The 22,590-nt window shown below is 44.7% G+C and overlaps 1 protein-coding gene across 2 annotated transcripts in view; it reads right to left on the bottom strand.

Moving 5' to 3' along the window:
• Positions 1-22,590, bottom strand: part of FNDC3B (fibronectin type III domain containing 3B) — a 471,921-nt gene that overhangs the window by 327,731 nt on the left and 121,600 nt on the right. For both annotated transcript variants that reach the window (XM_073626229.1, XM_073626230.1), the window contains one exon: positions 13,825-13,964. In XM_073626229.1, coding sequence (XP_073482330.1) covers positions 13,825-13,935 — 111 coding nt within the window. In that variant the 5' untranslated portion in view covers positions 13,936-13,964. The remainder of the gene's footprint in view (positions 1-13,824; positions 13,965-22,590) is intronic.

Genomic DNA, 22,590 nt, shown 5'->3' with positions numbered 1-22,590 from the left:
CTGCATGCACAGGTGTGACGTCATCTCCATCTGGCCAATGAGAGTGGCCAGAGATCAAGACCCGGAACCCAGCCGCCCGAAGATGTCAAAATACAGTGGCAGCAAAAGGTGATTTGTCTATCTGTGCTGTTAGCAAGGATGGAGGAATCTGTTGATTTTGTTAGCTTTACAAACACACTCCTAACTGGCATTGTAAACCGACATGATGGCCCTACACACCGAGGCAACTAAAAAAGGCCATGCTTCTCCCCAGCGCCACACACAGGCTTTTCACCACCTGACTCTAGAGTCAGACTCTATAGCTATATAATGAGGCAAATATACATATCATAATTGGGGCTTGTATAGTTATAATAATTTGTTTTCCTTATTTAGTTCTATGTACAGTTAGGTTTTTGGGTCTCATTCAGGTATTTTTGGTTCAATGTGACATGTTAACCCATGTTGCATTTATTTGAATAGACTGACCTGCACCAGGACACGCACTTCTACTATGGTGTGCTTCAACATAGGTGTTTCAGAGGTGCATTCCTTTGAGTTTTTGGGTGCCTGTCACGGAACGCCCCACACTCCGCTTGAGTGCTTCCGTCATATACCGCTTCCTAAGTTCTGGAACACGAGTCCAATGGATCTGGCTATAGGAACCCCAAGAACTAGACAACACCAGTCTTGGAGTACATCAGAACTACCTTTATTTTTAGATCTCACAGACCTTTATACAGCAGGGATGACTCAAAGCTAACCTAATTAACATGACCTAATTTACTACAAAATGTACCCAGACCAGATGACAGTCTTGTGGGCACCGAGCTTCACACATTAATACAATTAACAATACAAACAACAATCTCCCCCCTCCTCAGCCTAGACCATTCGTCTATTAGCCAGTGTTGGTGGCTAATGTGATCAGCTCTCTCAATTAACATAAACACATGTTGATAACACCAGCATCTCCTCACAGGATGTGTCCCAGCAGAATGAATCAGTCTTATCAGCAGGGGGCTGCTGGAGGAATCCCCCCTCCCTCTTCAGGGACACAAATATACAGTAAGGAGTCCCCATACAATATATACATGACTGAGTCCGATTAATACAGTTCAGACTGGATTTCTCATTCACCTCAAATGCTAGGGCCCATAATCGGTGGGCAACAGGCTTGCACACAGTCCTCTCCAACAGCCTCCGCTCTGGCCATGTCCGTGACATTTCTCCCCTTTCGGCAGGAGACTAACACAGGAGGAGACCCCAGATGGGTTGACTCCGAAGTTAGTCCACAGCTCCAGTCCTCTACTGCCTGTACCCACACAGTACCCCAAACAAATCATCCCAAACAGTGCATTACTCACCCAGCCATCCTCTGCCTCTCTCAGAGAACATATCTGCCGCTGGGGAGAGGCCTGGACTGGCCCTTCTCCCTGGAATCCTTTCTGCCGCTGGAGAGAAGACAGGGGGACTGGGCTCACTCCATCCTGCTGTTGGGGATCTGGGCCGACTGCCCAGCATCCCTGGGGTATACAGGTGGGGACTGAAGCCCCATCAACCGACACCAGATCAAGCTGCAGTTGTGAGGTGATGACTGCATTCTCTCCTTGGATCCTGATCTGCAGCTCGCGATAGACTGCCACCTCCTCACCTTGGGCCTCCACAATTGCTGCAGGTGTGGGGCAGAGGTCTTGGATCCTCTGTCCGGTTGCCAGCACTTCTGCTGGGGGTTTGCCAGGTGGTTCCTCCTCTACAGAAACGTCTATTAAATCCCCAGTCTCTGGAATTGGTAAAAGTGTGGGACAGAGGTGTTGAACCCTCTGTTCAGTTACCAGATCTTCAGCTGGAGAAGTTTGTTTTAACTCCATAGATGCTGCTGGCAGAAAATCACATGTCCCTGTCAGTGTTGTGGGAGAAAGGCTGACTACCTCTTCTCTCAGGAAGGCTGAAGCCACTGTTGGTGCTGGGCAGAACACAGTGAACTTTGGCCCTGATAGCAGCTCTTCTGCTGGAGGCTCATCAGGTTGTTCTTCCTCAGCAGAAAAGTCTATTAAATCCTCTACCTCTATAACTGGTGTCTGTGGATAGAGGTTCACCATCTCCTGTCCGTGGAACTCAGAAGATGCCATCAGTGCTGAGCAGAGCGCAATGAAGTTTGGCCCTAATCCCAACTCTTCTGCTGGGGGCTCACCCGATGGTTCTTCCTCAGCAGAAAAGTCTATCAAATCCCCTGTCTCTGCAACTGGTGTCTGGGGATGGAGGTTCACCATCTCCTGTCCATGGAACCCAGAAGATGTTATCAGTGCTGGGCAGAGGTTAGCAGAGCTCTGCCCTGTTGTCAGCACTTCAGTTTTGGGGATGGCAATCTCCAGATTTTCCACTGCAGATTCTCTGGCATGCTGCTGGACAGGCACATTCCTCCATCCAAGATCATACCATGCAGAAACAGGATCATCAAGGTCAGTCAGCACTTGCTGCATCCGCCATAAGACCTCCGCCTCCATAGCTGTGGGGGCAGGTTGGCAAAGCACACTATCGCTCTGCCACATTGCCGACTCTTCAGCCAGGATTTCAGGGTTGTCAGCTGGTATTTCCTGATAGTCCCAGGCAAAGGGAGCCCAGCCCTGGCACTGAGCAATGTCTAGCAGCCGTCTGTAGGCGATCTCTAGCTCCCATTCCTGAACGGCCAGAAACTCCAAATCTTCCTGTGCCCAGTGCACTTCCGAAATGTTCAGTAGCCCTTCTCTGAAATCCATGATTTCGTCCACCCGCCGCTTCAAATCACTCCCAAAGTTAGAGTCCCCTGTCAGCTTCACAAACAACAGTCCCAAGCCGCCGTAGCTTAAGCCTTCCGTTGGGCTGTCATCCGCTATCCAGGGACATGCTTGGGATACATGCCACCGGAGGGCTCTGTAGCTCTCATCCAGCTTTATCTCTGCCCAGACCAGCCTGCTTAATTCAGCTGTCTGCTTCTTGTGTGGTTTTTCTCCCAAAAACCGCACCCGCAGTCCGTACTGCGACCAGTACCTTTCCTCGATGGAAGGGAGAACTTTTCCCTGGTGTCGCTGCTCCCGGGCTAGCGCTTCCTTCCAGAGTTTGCAGCGAATAGAATCACACCATCCCAGCAGGACCTGCTCCGATACTGGTCCTCTGTGCTGTATCTGCATCTCTCGCAACCTCCTTCTGAATTCCTCATCCATGGCGGCTGGTATCTGTACCTCTCCTCTTCTGCTATCTGGACCTTGGATCCAGATGGAAGTTTGGATGTCCCAGACTTCAGGAAGCTTTCCCGCTGCTTGCCACCAATGTCACGGAACGCCCCACACTCCGCTTGAGTGCTTCCGTCATATACCGCTTCCTAAGTTCTGGAACACGAGTCCAATGGATCTGGCTATAGGAACCCCAAGAACTAGACAACACCAGTCTTGGAGTACATCAGAACTACCTTTATTTTTAGATCTCACAGACCTTTATACAGCAGGGATGACTCAAAGCTAACCTAATTAACATGACCTAATTTACTACAAAATGTACCCAGACCAGATGACAGTCTTGTGGGCACCGAGCTTCACACATTAATACAATTAACAATACAAACAACAATCTCCCCCCTCCTCAGCCTAGACCATTCGTCTATTAGCCAGTGTTGGTGGCTAATGTGATCAGCTCTCTCAATTAACATAAACACATGTTGATAACACCAGCATCTCCTCACAGGATGTGTCCCAGCAGAATGAATCAGTCTTATCAGCAGGGGGCTGCTGGAGGAATCCCCCCTCCCTCTTCAGGGACACAAATATACAGTAAGGAGTCCCCATACAATATATACATGACTGAGTCCGATTAATACAGTTCAGACTGGATTTCTCATTCACCTCAAATGCTAGGGCCCATAATCGGTGGGCAACAGGCTTGCACACAGTCCTCTCCAACAGCCTCCGCTCTGGCCATGTCCGTGACAGTGCCTTTTACAATAATGTTGCTGTATTTATAAATTGGAAATTTAAAGCCCAGTTCTTGGACCTTGGTAACTGTTGAGGATATTGTCTCTCACTAGTATAGTTCACAATGGGTAATCTTCTCAATGGTGACAGAAACAACAGTAAAAACACATTTTTGTCAAAAAGTGGGAGAGGGTTTACATCTGTCATTTTTTTTGCTATCTGAGACCATTTGGGAGAGATTTCCCCTTGCTTCCTGTCCCTGTGTGTCAAGGTATGACATGGTGTTCACCAGGAGCAAAAATCAGGTGCACTTCACAGGACTTAACAGCAGGAAAATATTCTTGTTCAATGTGCTTGTTAAAAAAATTAGTAGCAACAATCAAAACAAATGCAGAACAGCAGGAAAAATATGAAACAAAGTGTTTATTGTGGTTGATATTTTTTGGCAAGGTCTTGCCCACCTTTCCCAAGATAGGGTGTCACGTGGATATGAAGTGAGAGAAAATCTCACACAGCAGATTCTAAGCTTGCTGCACTCTTTGCAAAAGTTTTGGCTGGCATTGATCCCCAATAAACGTGCTGTTTTCAAATGTATTTTTATCCAAAAAAGTTAGGGCTCATTCACACAGGTGCGAAGTCCTGAACAGCATGAAGAACCATTTATCTTTTTGGAGTAGCATAGAACTAGTTCAGGCAGTCTACATAAGTGAATGGAGATGTGGTGGCTGTATGGCCTCCCCCTTCAGCCAATTTGCCAGGAACAATAGCACCGCCACCAACACAGAGTGTGTCCGAGGCCATGCACTCATCCTTGTGTAATTGTCAAACTCGGCAGTACGGATGAGTCCACATTCACCTATATAGACTGCCTGCACATAGATCCACGTTACCCAAAAAAAGCTCTCTACGCTGTATGGGGCTCTGCGCCTGTGTGAATGAGCCCTTAAAGTGTATGTATTCCTTAAAAATGAAACTCTCTTATTTGCTCCTGTTTGGTATGTTATATATACCATTGAAAGTGTTTTGATATCTGCTCTACAAGTGCAACAAAATATTGTTTGACAAAGTCAGAAATTCAGAGCTGTCCTGTGCCCAGTGCGCAAGTCCTGTGTTATCCCAAGGAGCATACAAAGCCCTTTCATTTCTTATCTTGGGGTTACAGAATGAATAGTCTTTATTTTGTGGTGATAGGGAAGTGGGTGGGACTTAATACTTTAGCAAAAGAAAGTGGTGAGGGCTGATACTACTCATGCTGCGTACACGCGATCAGATTTTCCAACGGGAAATGTTGGATGTGAGCCTGTTGGCGGTAAGTCCGACTGTGTGTATGCTCCATCAGACATTTGTTGTCAGACTTTCCGCCAACAAATGTTGGCTAGCAAGTTCTCAAATTTTCCGCCAACAAATGTTTGTTGTTGGACTTTCCAATCGTGGGTACACAAGTCCGTCGGACAAAAGTCCATGCATTCTCGAAATCAAGTACGAGCCGGAAGCGATCGGTCTTGTAAAACTAGCGTTCGTAATGGAGACATCACGTACGTCTTGTACGTCACTACATTCGTAATTGTTGGCCAACATTTGTGTGACCGTGTGTATGCAAGACAAGTTGGAGCCAACATCCTTCAAACAAAAATCCACGGTTTTGTTGTCGGAAAGTCCGATCGTGTGTACGGGGCATAAGTCTACCAAGATACTGTGCGGACAACCCACAACAAGACTTAGCAGTGCATTTCATGCTGATTAACTGATACTTTTCAGTAGCGGCAGGGTCTTTAACCACTTGACGACCGCCTCACGCCGATGTACGTCGGCAAGGTGGCACGGACAGGCAAAATCACGTACATATACGTGATTTGCCTTCCGCGGGTGGGGGGTCCGATCGGTCCCCCCCCCGGTGCCCAAGGCGATCGCCATTTCTTCCCGGGCGATGAGAGGTCAGGGGGAGGCCATCCATTGTTGGCCACCCCCTTCCGATCAGATCTATACTCCCCAGCAGTTTAGGGTTCCCTGAAACGCAGTGTTAGCGGGATCAGCCCAGATACCTGCTAGCACCTGCGTTTTGCCCCTCGGCCCAGCCCTGCCCAGCCCACCCAAGTGCAGTATGGATCGATAACTGACACTTACAAAACACTAAGCACACATAACTGCAGCGTTCGCAGAGTCAGGCCTGATCCCTGCGATCGCTAACAGTTTTTTGGTAGCGTTTTGATACAGTCGCTGACAGTCAGGAGCTTTTTTGCCTGTGAGTCTCACTAGTGTACCCCTAAATTTAGAGCCCAAAATGGCCTACACGTTTCTGAGTATGACAGATAGTGAAGAGGAAGTCACTCATCTGTCAAGTTCAGGCTCAGAATACGAACCTGTAGAGGACAGCGGCTCCATGACAGATAGCTCTGACGACAGAGTTGTGGTCCCTGCTAGAGTCAGGCGTACCAGACCCCAATCTTCTTCTGTCCTTGAAGTGCAAGAACCGCAGGGCTCTCGTATGGAGCAGAGAAGTACTAGCGCCGCTATTCCTTCTGGTGAACTGGCAAGCACCAGCGGCCTAGTACACCCTGGTCGTATATCCAGCACTGCAGTATCACGTGGTGACGTGGCGAGTCCCATAAGTGCAGTTCAAGCTGGTGAGGTGGCAAGCACTAGTAGTGTCCCGCTGCCACCAAGAAGACAAAGACAGGCCCGTCGTGCCCATAGTGTCCTTCCTGCTGCATTGGCCAATCCGAATTGGGAACCCACCACTTCTGCAGCGCCCGTACTTCCCCCTTTCACTGGCCAACCCGGAATTCAGGTGGAAACAGTTGACTTTACGTCACTGGATTTTTATTCACTGTTTTTCACCGAAGATCTCTATAGATCTATTGTGGACCAAAGCAATTTATACGCTGGTCCACACATCGCCGCTAATCCCCAGTCCTCCCTTGCCAGAGATTGGAGACCAATTAAGGTCTCCGAATTTAAGACCTTTCTGGGCCTTTCCCTCCTCATGGGGTTGAATAAAAAGAGTAAGTTGCGGTCATATTGGTCCACTGACCCAATTTACCATTCGCCCTTGTTCTCTGCTTCCATGGCCAGGGCACGATACGAGCAGATTTTGCGGTTCATGCACTTCAACGACAATGAACTCTGTCGTCCTCGTGGAGACCCTGCATACGATCGGCTCTACAAAATTCGGCCCCTCGTAAACCACTTCAACCAACGTTTTGCAGACTTGTTTACCCCCCATCAAGTTGTCTGCGTTGATGAGTCCCTGATTAAATTTTCTGGCCGCTTGTCATTCAAACAGTACCTTCCCAGCAAGCGTGCCAGATACGGGGTCAAGATGTATAAGCTCTGTGACAGGGCCACAGGCTATATATATAGTTTTATGGTTTACGAGGGAAAAGATAGTCACGTAGAGCCGACAAACTGCCCTGACTACATAGGAAGCGCTGGCAAGATAGTGTGGGACTTGGTGTCACCCTTATTCGGAAAGGGGTACCACTTGTACGTGGACAATTATTACACGAGCGTGCCACTTTTTAGTCACTTGTTTGATCAGCAGATTGGAGCATGTGGCACCGTGCGACCTAATCGCCGGGGCTTTCCCCAGCGGCTTGTAGATTCCCGTCTTAGGCTGGGGGAGAGAGCCTGCTTGAAGTATAATAATTTGCTCGCTATGAAGTGGAGGGATAAGAAGAATGTTTTCGTTCTCACCTCCCTTCATGCAGACACGATGACCCAAATTCCTACGGCGACTGGTGTTGTGGAGAAACCCCTCTGTATCCACGAATACAACCTTAATATGGAAGGGGTGGACCTCAACGACCAGTTGTTGGCGCCGTACCTAGTTGCCCGTAAGGCCAGACTCTGGTACAAAAAAGTGTCTGTTTATTTATTTCAATTGGCTTTGCTGAACGCTCATGTGCTATACAGAGCTTCAGGACGGACTGGATCCTTCCTTAAATTCCAGGAAGAGATCGTCAGAGCCCTTCTGTTTCCAGACGGTGCTCTACCTCACCTTCCCCAACCAAATGCAGTAAGCCGGCTGCATGAGAGGCATTTTCTTTATGCCATCCCGAGTACCCCTACCCAACGAGCCCCCCAAAAAAGATGTCGTGTCTGCAGGAAGCGCGGATTTAGGCGTGACACCCGGTCTTATTGTCCCTCCTGTCCTGGCAATCCTGGTCTTTGCATGGGTGAATGCTTTGAACGCTACCATACACTAGTTGAGTATTAGCGTAGGGTTCAGCACTGCACAGACTAGGCACACTAACACAGGGTCTCCCAAGATGCCATTGAATTTTGAGAGACCCAAACCTGGAACCAGTTACAAAAGTTAAAAGTTACTAAAAAAAAGTGTAAAAAAATAAAAATGAAAAAAATAAAAAAAAATAAAAACACAAAAAAAAATATAAAATAAAAAAAACAAAAATAGTTGTTGTTTTATTGTTCTCTCTCTCTCTATTCTCTCTCTATTGTTCTGCTCTTTTTTACTCTATTCTATTCTGCAATGTTTTATTGTTATTATGTTTTACCATGTTTGCTTTTCAGATTTTTTATACTTTACTGTTTACTGTGTTTTGTTGGTAACCATTTTATTGTTTTCAGGTACACCATTCAGTTGCAGCGTGGATTTATTTATCTTGACAGCAACAGCGTTTGCTCCCACGATATATAAAGCCGTGACTCCAGCGCTGTCGGAGGTGATTTCACCACCACAGTTACATACTTCAGCATATATGCCGAAGCGTGGGGGCAGCAGTGGGTGGAGGAGCAATTTGCTCCTGCCTTTTGCGGGAGGATGCCCCCATGCTTCGGCATATATATATTTTAGGCACAGGTTGCGTTAAATGTTTTATTTTTTACTATGTTTTTTTTTTGTATTGCTTAGCAGGTACGCCATTCAGTTGCAGCGCGGATTTATTTATCTTGACAGCAACAGCATTTGCTCCCACGATATATAAAGCCGTGACTCCAGCGCTGTCGGAGGTGATTTCACCACCACAGTTACATACTTCGGCATATATGCCGAAGCGTGGGGGCAGCAGTGGGTGGAGGAGCAATTTGCTCCTGCCTTTTGTGGGAGGATGCCCCCATGCTTCGGCATATATATATTTTAGGCACAGGTTGCGTTAAATGTTTTATTTTTTACTATGTTTTTTTTTGTATTGCTTAGCAGGTACGCCATTCAGTTGCAGCGCGGATTTATTTATCTTGACAGCAACAGCGTTTGCTCCCACGATATATAAAGCCGTGACTCCAGCGCTGTCGGAGGTGATTTCACCACCACAGTTACATACTTCAGCATATATGCCGAAGCGTGGGGGCAGCAGTGGGTGGAGGAGCAATTTGCTCCTGCCTTTTGCGGGAGGATGCCCCCATGCTTCGGCATATATATATTTTAGGCACAGGTTGCGTTAAATGTTTTATTTTTTACTATGTTTTTTTTTGTATTGCTTAGCAGGTACGCCATTCAGTTGCAGCGCGGATTTATTTATCTTGACAGCAACAGCGTTTGCTCCCACGATATATAAAGCTGTGACTCCAGCGCTGTCGGAGGTGATTTCACCACCACAGTTATATACTTCAGCATATATGCCGAATCTTGGGGGCAGCAGTGGGTGGAGGAGCAATTTGCTCCTGCCTTTTGCGGGAGGATGCCCCCATGCTTCGGCATATATAAATGGTGCATGTATGCCCATCATTAGAAGTGGGTGGATGAAGGGAGGTATTCTAATGGTGGGCATACCCACCGATCAATATCTTTTTTTCGTTCAGCCCACAGGCTGCATGAAAAAAAAGTTTACAATATATGCCCAACAAGGACCAGCAACGTACTGGTATGTTGCTGGACTTTGAGTGGTTATACCAGAATGATGCCTGCAGGTTTAGGTATCATCTTGGTATCATTCTTTTCAGCCAGCGGTCGGCTTTCATGTAAAAGCAATCCTAGCGGCTAATTAGCCTCTAGACTGCTTTTGCAAGCAGTGGGAGGGAATGCCCCCCCCCCCCCACCGTCTTCCATGTTTTTCTCTGGCTCTCCTGTCCCAACAGGGAACCTGAAAATGCAGCCGGTGATTCAGCCAGCTGACCATAGAGCTGATCAGAGACCAGAATGGCTCCAAACATCTCTATGGCCTAAGAAACCGGAAGCTACGAGCATTTCATGACTTAGATTTCACCGAATGTAAACAGCGCCATTGGGAAATTGGGAAAGCATTTTATCACACCGATCTTGGTGTGGTCAGATGCTTTGAGGGCAGAGGAGAGATCTAGGGTCTAATAGAGCCCAATTTTTTAAAAAAAGAGTACCTGTCACTACCTATTGCTATCATAGGGGATATTTACATTCCCTGAGATAACAATAAAATTAATAAAAAAAAATAAAAATGAAAGGAATAGTTTAAAAATAAGATAAAAAAGAAAAAAAATAATAAAGAAAAAAAAAAAAAAAAAAAAGCACCCCTGTCCCCCCCTGCTCTCGCGCAAAAGCGAACGCAAGCGTCGGTCTGGCGTCAAATGTAAACAGCAATTGCACCATGCATGTGAGGTATCACCACGAAGGACAGAACGAGGGCAGTAATTTTAGCAGTAGACCTCCTCTGTAAATCTAAAGTGGTAACCTGTAAAGGCTTTTAAAGGCTTTTAAAAATGTATTTATTTTGTCGCCGCTGCATGTTTGTGCGCAATTTTAAAGCATGTCATGTTTGGTATCCATGTACTCGGCCTAAGATCATCTTTTTTATTTCATCAAACATTTGGGCAATACAGTGTGTTTTAGTGCATTAAAATTTAAAAAAGTGTGTTTTTTCCCCAAAAAATGCGTTTGAAAAATCGCTGCGCAAATACTGTGTGAAAAAAAAATATGAAACACCCACCATTTCAATCTGTAGGGCATTTGCTTTAAAAAAATATATAATGTTTGGGGGTTCAAAGTAATTTTCTTGCAAAAAAAAATAATTTTTTCATGTAATCAAAAAGTGTCAGAAAGGGCTTTGTCTTCAAGTGGTTAGAAGAGTGGGTGATGTGTGACATAAGCTTCTAAATGTTGTGCATAAAATGCCAGGACAGTTCAAACCCCCCCCCAAATGACCCCATTTTGGAAAGTAGACACCCCAAGCTATTTGCTGAGAGGCATGTCGAGTCCATGGAATATTTTATATTGTGACACAAGTTGCAGGAAAGAGACACATTTTTTTTTTTTTTTGCACAAAGTTGTCACTAAATGATATATTGCTCAAACAAGCCATGGGAATATGTGAAATTACACCCCAAAATACATTCTGTTGCTTCTCCTGAGTACGGGGATACCACATGTGTGGGACTTTTTGGGAGCCTAGCCGCGCACGGGACCCCGAAAACCAAGCACCGCCTTCAGGCTTTCTAAGGGCGTAAATTTTTGATTTCACTCTTCACTGCCCATCACAGTTTCGGAGGCCATGGAATGCCCAGATGGCACAACCCCCCCCCCCCCCAAATGACCCCATTTTGGAAAATAGACACCCCAAGCTATTTGCTGAGAGGTATAGTGAGTATTTTGCAGACCTCACTTTTTGTCACAAACTTTTGAAAATTGAAAAAAGAAAAAAAAAAAAATTTTTCTTGTCTTTCTTCATTTTCAAAAACAAATGAGAGCTGCAAAATACTCACCATGCCTCTCAGCAAATAGCTTGGGGTGTCTACTTTCCAAAATGGGGTCATTTGGGGGGGGTTTGTGCCATTTTGGCATTTTATGGCCTTCAAAACTGTGATAGGTAGTGAGGAGTGAAATCAAAACTTAACGCCCTTAGAAATCCTGAAGCCGGTGCTTGGTTTTCGGGGCCCCGTATGCGGCTAGGCTCCCAAAAAGTCCCAGACATGTGGTATCCCCGTACTCAGGAGAAGCAGCAGAATATATTTTGAGGTGTAATTCCACATATGCCCATGGCATGTTTGAGCAATATATCATTTAGTGACAACTTTGTGCAAAAAAAAAAAAAAAAAAATTGTCACTTTCCCGCAACTTGTGTCAAAATATAAAATATTCCATGGACTCAACATGCCTCTCAGCAAATAGCTTGGGGTGTCTACTTTCCAAAATGGGGTCATTTGGGGGGGGTTTGTGCCATCTTGGCATTTTATGGCCTTCAAAACTGTGATAGGTAGTGAGGAGTGAAATCAAAAATGTATGCCCTTAGAAATCCTGAAGGCGGTGCTTGGATTTCGGGGCCCCGTACGCGGCTAGGCTCCCAAAAAGTCCTAAACATGTGGTATCCCCGTACTCAGGAGAAGCAGCAGTATGTATTTTGGGGTGTAATTCCACATATGCCCATGGCATGTTTGAGCAGTATATCATTTAGTGACAACTTTGTGCAAAAAAAAAAGTGTTACTTTCCCGCAACTTGTGTCAAAATATAAAATATTCCATGGACTCAACATGCCTCTCAGCAAACAGTTTGGGGTGTCTACTTTCCAAAATGGGGTCATTTGGGGGAGTTTTGTGCCATCTTGGCATTTTATGGCCTTCAAAACTGTGATAGGTAGTGAGGAGTGAAATCACAACATTACGCCCTTAGAAATCCTTAAGGCGGTGCTTGGTTTTCGGGGCCCCGTATGCGGCTAGGCTCCCAAAAAGTCCCACACATGTGGTATCCCCATACTCAGGAGAAGCAGCTAAATGTATTTTGGGGTGCAATTCCACATATGCCCATGGCCTGTGTGAGAAATATATCATTTAGTGACAACTTTGTGCAAAAAAAAAAAAATTGGCACTTTCCCGCAACTTGTGTCAAAAAATAAAGTATTCCATGGACTCAACATGCCTCTCAGCAAATAGCTTGGGGTGTCTACTTTCCAAAATGGGGTCATTTGGGGGGGTTCTGTGCCATCTGGGCATTTTATGGCCTTCAAAACTGTGATAGGTAGTGAGGAGTGAAATCAAAAATTTATGCCCTTAGAAATCCTGAAGGCGGTGATTGGTTTTCGGGGCCCCGTACGCGGCTAGGCTCCCAAAAAGTCCCACACATGTGGATATCTCCATACTCAGTAGAAGCAGCTGAATGTATTTTGGGGTGCAATTCCACATAGGCCCATGGCCTGTGTGAGCAATATATCATTTAGTGACAACTTTTTGTAAATATTTTTTTTGTCATTATTCAATCACTTGGGACAAAAAAAATAAATATTCAATGGGCTCAACATGCCTCTCAGCAATTTCCTTGGGGTGTCTACTTTCCAAAATGGGGTCATTTGGGGGGGTTTTGTACTGCCCTGCCATTTTAGCACCTCAAGAAATGACATAGGCAGTCATAAACTAAAAGCTGTGTAAATTCCAGAAAATGTACCCTAGTTTGTAGACGCTATAACTTTTGCGCAAACCAATAAATATACGCTTATTGACATTTTTTTTACCAAAGACATGTGGCCGAATACATTTTGGCCTAAATGTATGACTAAAATTGAGTTTATTGGATTTTTTTTATAACAAAAAGTAGAAAATATCATTTTTTTTCAAAATTTTCGGTCTTTTTCCGTTTATAGCGCAAAAAATAAAAACCGCAGAGGTGATCAAATACCATCAAAAGAAAGCTCTATTTGTGGGAAGAAAAGGACGCAAATTTCGTTTGGGTACAGCATTGCATGACCGCGCAATTAGCAGTTAAAGCGACGCAGTGCCAAATTGGAAAAAGACCTCTGGTCCTTAGGCAGCATAATGGTCCGGGGCTCAAGTGGTTAAAGGGATAAAACTTGAGAAAACGTTTATGTATTGCACAGATGTACTACATACGTTTTTTTCCCCTGACATGCACTTTAATATTGTAATCCTTTTGGTGAGCACATAGAACAAATAAGTTAAAGCATTACTGTTTTTGCTGTCATATGTTGACTTCCCTCTTCTAGCAATGTTAAAATTAGATAAACTGAAACCAACAATATTAACCTGCTGTGACCCATCTCCATTTACGATATGTGGCATCATGGCTACGTCGCCATTCAGTAAGGGTGGCAGTTCCACTGGGATTTGGTCGGTCATCATCATTGTGACGTACATTCATGGAGAACTTTCTCTCAGCTGCCTTCCTAAAAATATCAGAAGAGAAGAATAATAAATACACACTAATATATAACAATGCCTGACAGTTACAAATTATTTTTCTTACATGATAATAACGGCAGTGTTTAGAAAACCAGAGCACTCCAAACAATTCCAATGGTACCTTGCAACAGCAATGTTTCCAATATATCCGGGTTTAAGACATACAATAAAAAAGAGCAAGGGAAACCCCCAAGAACGGGAACAAATCTGAAATAGGTCCTCTCCCACTCAATCCAAAAATAGGAACAACGTTTGGTCGTGTTCTACTTTATTTGGTACATACCCAGCAAGACACACTGCTAAATATGATAAAACAGTGTGCAGTAACACAAATCATTCAGCTAAAACCTAGCTTTCACTTGTCTGACCTAAAGAGACACTGTAATGAGCAAAAAAACCAAAGGACTAAAAAATGGCACTGTAAAATACATCCTACATACATCAGTGTGTAGGGTGACTCAAATCTTCTGTCTTCCAGAGCTGGACGACCTGATCCTCATAGGTATACCTGTGATGGTCATTTACATACTTTTTATGATTTACAATAAAGGTTAAGTTTTAGTTAAGTAGCCTTTTGGTGCTCAGGGAAGCACACCCTCGTCTAGCCAGAGCTGGAAGTGGCAATAGATTTGTTACTCCCAGGTGACAGATATCCGTGCCTCTCTGCTACTCACCTGGCTACTACAGCACTATGGAAGCCCTGAAGATACACACTGGTGATGTAGCAGCCAAGGGTACTATTGTAAAGTGGAACTCCAGGAACTGCGGCACTTCTAAAAATCTACTGGCTTATAAGTGCTTAAGTCCAAGGAGGAGTAAGTCATCTCGTTGATTTATCTCTTTTATCTTTTAAGTAATATTTACATTTTCCTCAAGCCCCAGGAGTTTCTCTATACTTCTAGCATTCTGACACTGGACCTTTGGGTTTCTGATACAACAGCCTCAAAGTAGTTTGCAGTCACTTTGCCTGCTCCCCCTCTTCTCCTGCCCAATCACTTAGGCTTTGTACTATTTGAACCCAGTCACAAAGTACAATGTATTCGATGAATAAACAGTGGTGGGCCAGGCAGGGCAGTTGGTGTGTAGAAGAGCACTGGGAGTATAGTGACAGCTATACACTCAGCACTTAGTAAAAATGTAAAAAGTAAACAAAAGAGATAAGTCCACAAGGTTTCATACACCTGGTTGGACTTAACACCTTATAAACCAGCAAATATTTAAAAGTGCTGCGATTCTTGAAGTTCTGCTTTAGGCTCCTTTCACACGGGGCGGATACGCTCAGTGGACTCCACTAGCTCATCGGGGGGATCGCTCTGTTGATGACAGGCCTGTCTCTACTCACTGTGCAGGGACAGACCTGTCAGAGCCTGCTGTTCTCTATAGGAAAATCGGATGAAAATGGACAGCATGTCCGTTTTCATCCGATCCCATCAGATCTGATCCGCTGGACAGATGGCGAACATATAGCCATCCGTCTGTTTTCAGCGGATCTTGTCGGATTGGATGGCAGGTGGGTGTCAGCAGACACATCTCTGCTGACATCCGCTTGCCCATACAAGTCAATGGGTGGCCCGCTCAGATCCACCTATAAAAACAGACAGGCGGATCTTTGTGGGCCGTTCGTGTGAAAGGGGCCTTAAATGTACACTCACCGGCCACTTTATTAGGTACACTTGTCCATTTGCTTGGTAACACAATTTGCTAATCAGCCAATCACATGGCAGCAACTCAATGCATTCAGGCATCTAAATGTGGTGAAGATGACTTGCTGAAGTTCAAACCGAGCATCAGAATGGGGAAGAAAGGGGATTTAAGTGACTTTGAACATAGCATAGCTGTTGGTGCCAGGCGGGCTGGTCTGAGTATTTCAAAAACTGCTAATGTGCTGGGATTTTCACACACTTTTCTTTCTTGCAACCCAAAAGCTGCTGTACTAACCATGCGAGGTTAGTCTAGTGATCCCCCCTTCCCCCGTCAGAACACTCCGATCAGCGCTCTCTGCTATTGGTTGAGAGCACTGATCAGGAGTCGGCTGGCTGCTGGTTTACCAGCGAGCCACATATAGTACACATGGACAGAATTTTGGACCGGCAAATGTCTCCCGATATTCTGCCAGTGTGTACGGGGCTTTACAGAGAGTGGTCCAAAAAGGAGAAAATATCCAGTGAGCGGAAACTGTGAAGGGAAATGCCTTGTTGATGTCAGAGGAGAATGAGCAGACTGTCTCGAGATGACTGAAAGGCAACAGTAACTCAAACACACGTTACAACCATGGTATGCAGAATACCATCTCTGAACACACATGGAACATTGACGCAGATGGGCTACAGCAGCAGAGGACTACACCGGGTGCCACTCCTGTCAGCTAAGAACAGGAAACTGAGGATACATTTTTCACAGGCTCACTAAAATTTGACAATAGAAGATTGGAAAAACATTGCCTGGTCTGATGAGCCTCGATTTCAGCTGCGACATTCAGATGGTAGGGTCAGAATTTGATATAAACAACATAAAAGCATGGATGCGCCTTTGGGATGTGATGGAACATGAGATTCGCATCATTAATGTGCAGCCGACAAATCTGCAGCAACTGTATGATGCTATCAAGTCATCATAGACCAAAATCTCTGAGGAATGTATCCAACGCCTTGTTGAATCTATGCCACAAAGAATTAAGGCATTTCTGAAGGCAAAAGGGGGTCCAACCCGGTACTAGTAAGGTGTACCCAATAAAGTGGCTGGTAAGCGTATTTTACAATGTGGTTTTATGTTGCTTTCTTGTTCATTACAGTGTCTCTTTAAAAAAAAATTGGTAACATAATTGGTCGATTGATACAGGCTACAGGATACTGGTTGATAACATGATACAATACATACTCTTCTTTAACAGTGTATTTTCAAATTGGTGTGGCCGAGAACACTGAATGCATAATGAGTCCAATGGCCTGTAAGGCCTCATGTACACTGCTGCTGGTAAACGGACATTTAGGAGCAGTTGGGCGTTTTTTTCCACTGCCCCTGAACTCTCCTCTATGTTATCTTATTAGTACATGTACACAGGGTCGTTTACAGTCGTTTCTAGGCAGTTGAGTTTAGAGGCATTTTTTGGAACGCAAAAAAAAATGCATTCAGAAGCTGAGTTTACAGGCATTTCAAGCGCCAAACGCTTCTAAGGCCCCATTCACACCTAGCGTTTTCAGGCAGAAAGTTGCGTGATTTTACCGCAATTTTGCCGTGATTTTTTACGCGTTTTTGCCGCGATTTTGTACAGGTCAAAAGGTCACCAATGTAAAAAGCAGAAAAACGGTTGTAATCTGCCTAAAAGTGTTAAAGAACTTGTTTAAGCTTCAGTCATGTTGGAGCTTCTAGCTTCAGGCGTTTTGGATTGGATATGTGAACCATCTCCATAGAGAATAATTGATTATTTCCCCTCCAGCGTTTTGTAGCTTCAAGCTACAAAACGCTCAGGTGTGAATGGGGCCTAAAGGCAGGTAAACGTGGCTAAACGCGTTTAGCCGCATTTCGTTTACAGGCATTTTTCATTTTTGGCTATTTTGGAAAAAAAAAAAATTTTTTTTTTTAAGACGCTTCTTAACCGCTTGCCGACCGGCGCACGCCGATGTACGTCGGCAGAGCGGCACGGCTGGGCAAATGGGCGTACCTGTACGTCCATTTGAATTTCCCGCCGTGCCCATGCGTGCGCGCCGCCGGCCGGCAGCTCCGTGAGTCGGGTCGCGGGTCCCGCGGACTCGATCACCGCGGGGATACCCGCGATCGCCTCACAGAGCGGATGAACGAGGAGATGCCGTTGTAAACAGCATCTCCCCGTTCTGCCTAGTGACAAGTGTCACTCGATCTCTGCTCCCTGTCATCGGAGCAGAGATCAGTGACGTCACCCACACAGCCCATCCCCCTACAGTTAGTAATCACTCCCTAGGACACACTTAACCCCTCCCCGCCCCCTAGTGGTTAACCCCTTCACTGCCAGTGTCATTTACACAGTAATCAGTGCATTTTTAATCGCACTGATCGCTGTATAAATGACAATGGTCCCAAAAATGTGTCAAAAATGTCCGACATGTCCGCCATAACGTCGCAGTCACAATAAAAATCGCTGATCGCCGCCATTACTAGTAAAAAAAAAATTTATTAATAAAAATGCCATAAAACTATCCCCTATTTAGTAAACACTATAACGTTTGCGCAAACCAATTAATAAACGCTTATTGCGATTTTTTTTTTTTTTTTACCAAAAATATGTAGAAGAATACGATCGGCCTAAACTGAAGAAAAAAAATGTTTTTTTTATATATTTTTGGGGGATATTTATTATAGCAAAATGTAAAAAATAATGCGTTTTTTTTCAAAATTGTCGCTCTTATTTTGTTTATAGCGCAAAAAATAAAAATCGCAGAGGCGATCAAATACCACCAAAAGAAAGCTCTATTTGTGGGAAAAAAAGGACGTCAATTTTGTTTGGGAGCCACGTCGCACGACCGCGCAATTGTCAGTTAAAGCGACGCAGTGCCGAATCGCAAAAAACGCTCTGGTCAGGAAGGGGGTAAATCCTTCCGGGGCTGAAGTGGTTAATGCAAATGCGGCAAAACGCAGCATAACTGATGTTTTAAACGCAAGTTACTATCTGTCAACGTAAATCGTTCAGGAGAGTTTGTAAAAACGCCCCGTGTACACGAAGCCTAACTCTAATCACGTGTCAGGGTATGAGATAGGTATGGCTTATGGCACTGAAGTACGTAAAGTTCATTCTATCAACCCAGCCTGTTATACATTGACTACAGAGGAGGAACAGTTGTTAAAAGCAATAAGAATAAATGTTTATGAAATGAAAATTCTATGCCAGGCCTGTTAGGATGAAAGACAAGGCTGAGCCATGGCTAGCAAGGTAGCCATGCCTGCTCTTGCGGAAACTATTCTGAGACATGACCCAAACTAAGAAGAATGTACACAGCTGCTTGATCTAGCAACAAATAGTCTGGAAACTGTCGCTTTGTCTCTGCAGCAGAGTGAAATGACACTTTACATTCTAAGCATTGCAAGGGAAAATGATGGATGGATTGCTTCTTTGTCATAGTGAAAATCAAATACTGTATGTTCAATGCATTGTGGACAGCAGTGAAGGCTTAAAGGGGATGGATGCTCCAATTTACAGATGAACTATTCCTCAATGTCCACAGCTGCTTCTCCTAAACATTGCGCACACACTGCTTATAAACTGTTTGTAATTTAGAATTAGTTATTGAAACATATGTATTAGGATGTAGTTAGTGGCTGCGGGTAGATCTTGTTGCTGCAATGTGGGTGGGAGTCATAAGAGAAGCAAATGCAGCTTTTGATTCTTTTGATGAGTCTAAATTTAGAAAAGTAGTAAAGTTCGGATACATAATGTATAAATTGCTTATACAAATATTTAGTAAAATAGAATATATACTTCCTTTAACTTATATTGTATATAATATTTCACTATAGTTTACATTATTTTGAACAGAGCATGCATCTGTATAAATGTTTTACAGATCCACTTTTACTGCAGCTAAATGCTCACAAAAAATATCAACAGTCACTCTCTCTCATGTCCATCAATCTGATCTGTGGTGGCTATAAACATGAAGACATGCACTACTGTGCAAAAGTTTTAGGCAGGTGTGGAAAAATGCTGTTAAGTAAGAATGCTTTCAGAAATAGAAGTGTTAGTAAATTATTTTTATCAATTAACAAAATGGAAAGTACAGTATCTCACAAAAGTGAGTACAGCCCTCACATTTTTGTAAATATTTTATTATATCTTTTCATGTGACAACACTGAAGAAATGACACTTTGCTACAATGTAAAGTAGTGAGTGTGCAGCTTGTATAACAGTGTAAATTTGCTGTCCCCTCAAAATAACTCAACACACAGCCATAAATGTCTAAACCGTTGGCAACAAAAGTGAGTACATCCCTAAGTGAAAATGTCCAAATTGGGTCCATTTAGCCATTTTCCCTCCCTGGCGTCATATGACTCGTTGGTGTTACAAGGTCTCAGGTGTGAATGGGGAGCAGGTGTGTTAAATTTGGTGTTATCGCTCTCACTCTTTCATACTGGTCACTGGAAGTTCAACAAGGCACCTCATGGCAAAGAACTCTCTGAGGATCTGAAAAAAAGAATTGATGTTCTACATAAAGATGGCCTAGGCTATAAGAAGATTGCTAAGACCCTGAAACTGAGCTGCAACATGGTGGCCAAGACCATACAGCGGTTTAACAGGACAGGTTCCACTCAGAACAGGCCTTGCCATGGTCGACCAATGAAGTTGAGTGCAGGTGCACAGCGTCATATCCAGAGGTTGTCTTTAGGAAATAGACGTATGAGTGCTGCCAGCATTGCTGCAGAGGTTGAAGGGGTGGGGGGTCAGCCTGTCAGTGCTCAGAACATATGCTGCACACTGCATCAAATTGGTCTGCATGGCTATCATCCCAGAGGGAAGCCTCCTCTAAAGATGATGCACAAGAAAGCCCACAAACAGTTTGCTAAAGACAAGCAGACTAAGGACATGGATTACTGGAACCATGTCCTGTGGTATGATGAGACCAAGATCAACTCATTTGGTTTAGATGGTGTCAAGTGTGTGTGGCGGCAACCAGGTGAGGAGTACAAAGACAAGTGAATCTTGCCTACAGTCAAGCATGGTGGTGGGAGCGTCATGGTCTGGGGCTGCAGAGTGCTGCCGGCACTGGGGAACTACAGTTCATTGAGGGAATCATGCATGCCAACATGTACTGTGACATACTAAAGCAGAGCATGATACGCTCCCTTCATGGACTGGGCCGCAGGGCAATATTCCAACATGATAACGACCCCAAACACACCTCCAAGACGACCACTGCCTTGCTAAAGAAGCTAAGGGTAAAGGTGATGGACTAGCCAAGCATGTCTTCAGACCTAAACCCTAAACCCTATTGAGCATCTGTGGGGCATCCTCAAATGGAAGGTGGAGGAGCGCAAGGTCTCTAACATCCACCAGCTCTGTGATGTTGTCATGGAGAAGTGGAAGAGGACTCCAGTGGCAACCTGTGAAGCTCTGGTGAACTCCATGCTCAAGGGGGTTAAGGCAGTGCTGAAAAATAATGGTGGACACACAAAATATTGACACTTTGGGCCCAATTTGGACATTTTCACTTAGGGGTGTACTCACTTTTGTTACCAGCGGTTTAGACATTAATGACTGTGTATTAAGTTATTTTGAGGGGACAGCAAATTTACACTGTTATACAAGCTGTGCACTCACTACTTTACATTGTAGCAACGTGTAATTTCTTCAGTGTTGTCAAGTAAAAAGGCATAATAAAATAGTTATAAAAATGTGAGCGGTGTACTCACTTTTGTGAGATACTGTAAATGAACAGAAGAGAAATCTAAATCAAATCAATATTGGGTGTGACCACCCTTAGCCTTCTAAACAACATCAATACTTCTAGGTACACTTGCGCACAGTTTTTGAAGGACCTCAGCAGGTAGTTTGTTGCAAGCATCTTGGAAAACTAACCAAGATCTTCTGTGGATGTAGGCTGCCCCAAATCCTTCTGTCTCTTCATGTAATCCCATGCAGATTCAATGATGTTAAGATCAATGCTCTGTGGGGGGCCAAACCATCACTTGCAGGTCTCCTTGTTCTTCTTTATGCTGAAGATAGTTCTTAATGACATTGGCTGTATGTTTGGGGTCATTGTCCTGCTGCAGAATAAATCTAGGGTCAATCACACGCCTCCCTGATCATAAAGCATGATGGATAAATATCTGCCTGTATTTCTCAGCATTGAGAATACCATTGATCCTGTTGTAGAAATGCAGCCCCAACTTGCAAGGAACATCAACCATGCTTCACAGTTGTCTGCACACTCATTATTGTACTTCAAGCCTTTCGGCGAACAATCAGCCTTCTGCTACAGCCAAATATTTCAAATTTTGACTCATTAGTCCAGAGCACCTACTGCCATCACTTAGCCTTGTTTACATGTCAGAGGTATGGCTTTTTGGCCACAACTCTTGCATGAAGTCCTCTTCTAGCCAAACTTCTCCAGACAGTAGATGGGTGTACCTGGGTCCAACTGGTTTCAGCCATTTCTGTGCTGATGGCACTGCTGGACATCTTCTGATGTCGAAGGGACAATGGCATCCCTGGGGGGGGGGGGGCAGAGGGGTCCTGACCCCCCCAACATTATGCTGTGCCCGACCATGTGGCCCCCCCCCCCCATTAAAAAAAAATTATTTTTATTTTTTTTTTACAAAAAGGCAATGTCTAAGAGGGAGAGTGTCCCCAGTCAGCTCCTGTGGGTGATTCCTCCCCCCTCCCTCTGCTCACTGACACTGTATAATGCGAGCGCTCACACAACCACAGCCGCCCGATCTGCTCCTTCGCCTGCATCCTCACTGGGATGGAGAAAAGCGAGTTGCAGGAAGGACTTCAGGACTCTCAGTTACTGAAAAAACAGACTGATTTCTCCTGTCCTTAGGACATGAGAACCAGCCTGTAAATTCCAAGAGATGCCAGACCAGCGCTGTCAATAGCAGGGGCAGGATAGCAAGAGGAGGCTGGGGAACCCCACAGTGGC

This window comes from Aquarana catesbeiana, linkage group LG04 (assembly GCF_042186555.1).
Source record: "Aquarana catesbeiana isolate 2022-GZ linkage group LG04, ASM4218655v1, whole genome shotgun sequence".
Lineage (NCBI taxonomy): Eukaryota > Metazoa > Chordata > Amphibia > Anura > Ranidae > Aquarana > Aquarana catesbeiana.
Note: the sequence above shows the minus strand (reverse complement) of the source record. Positions and strands in the feature narration are given on the sequence as shown.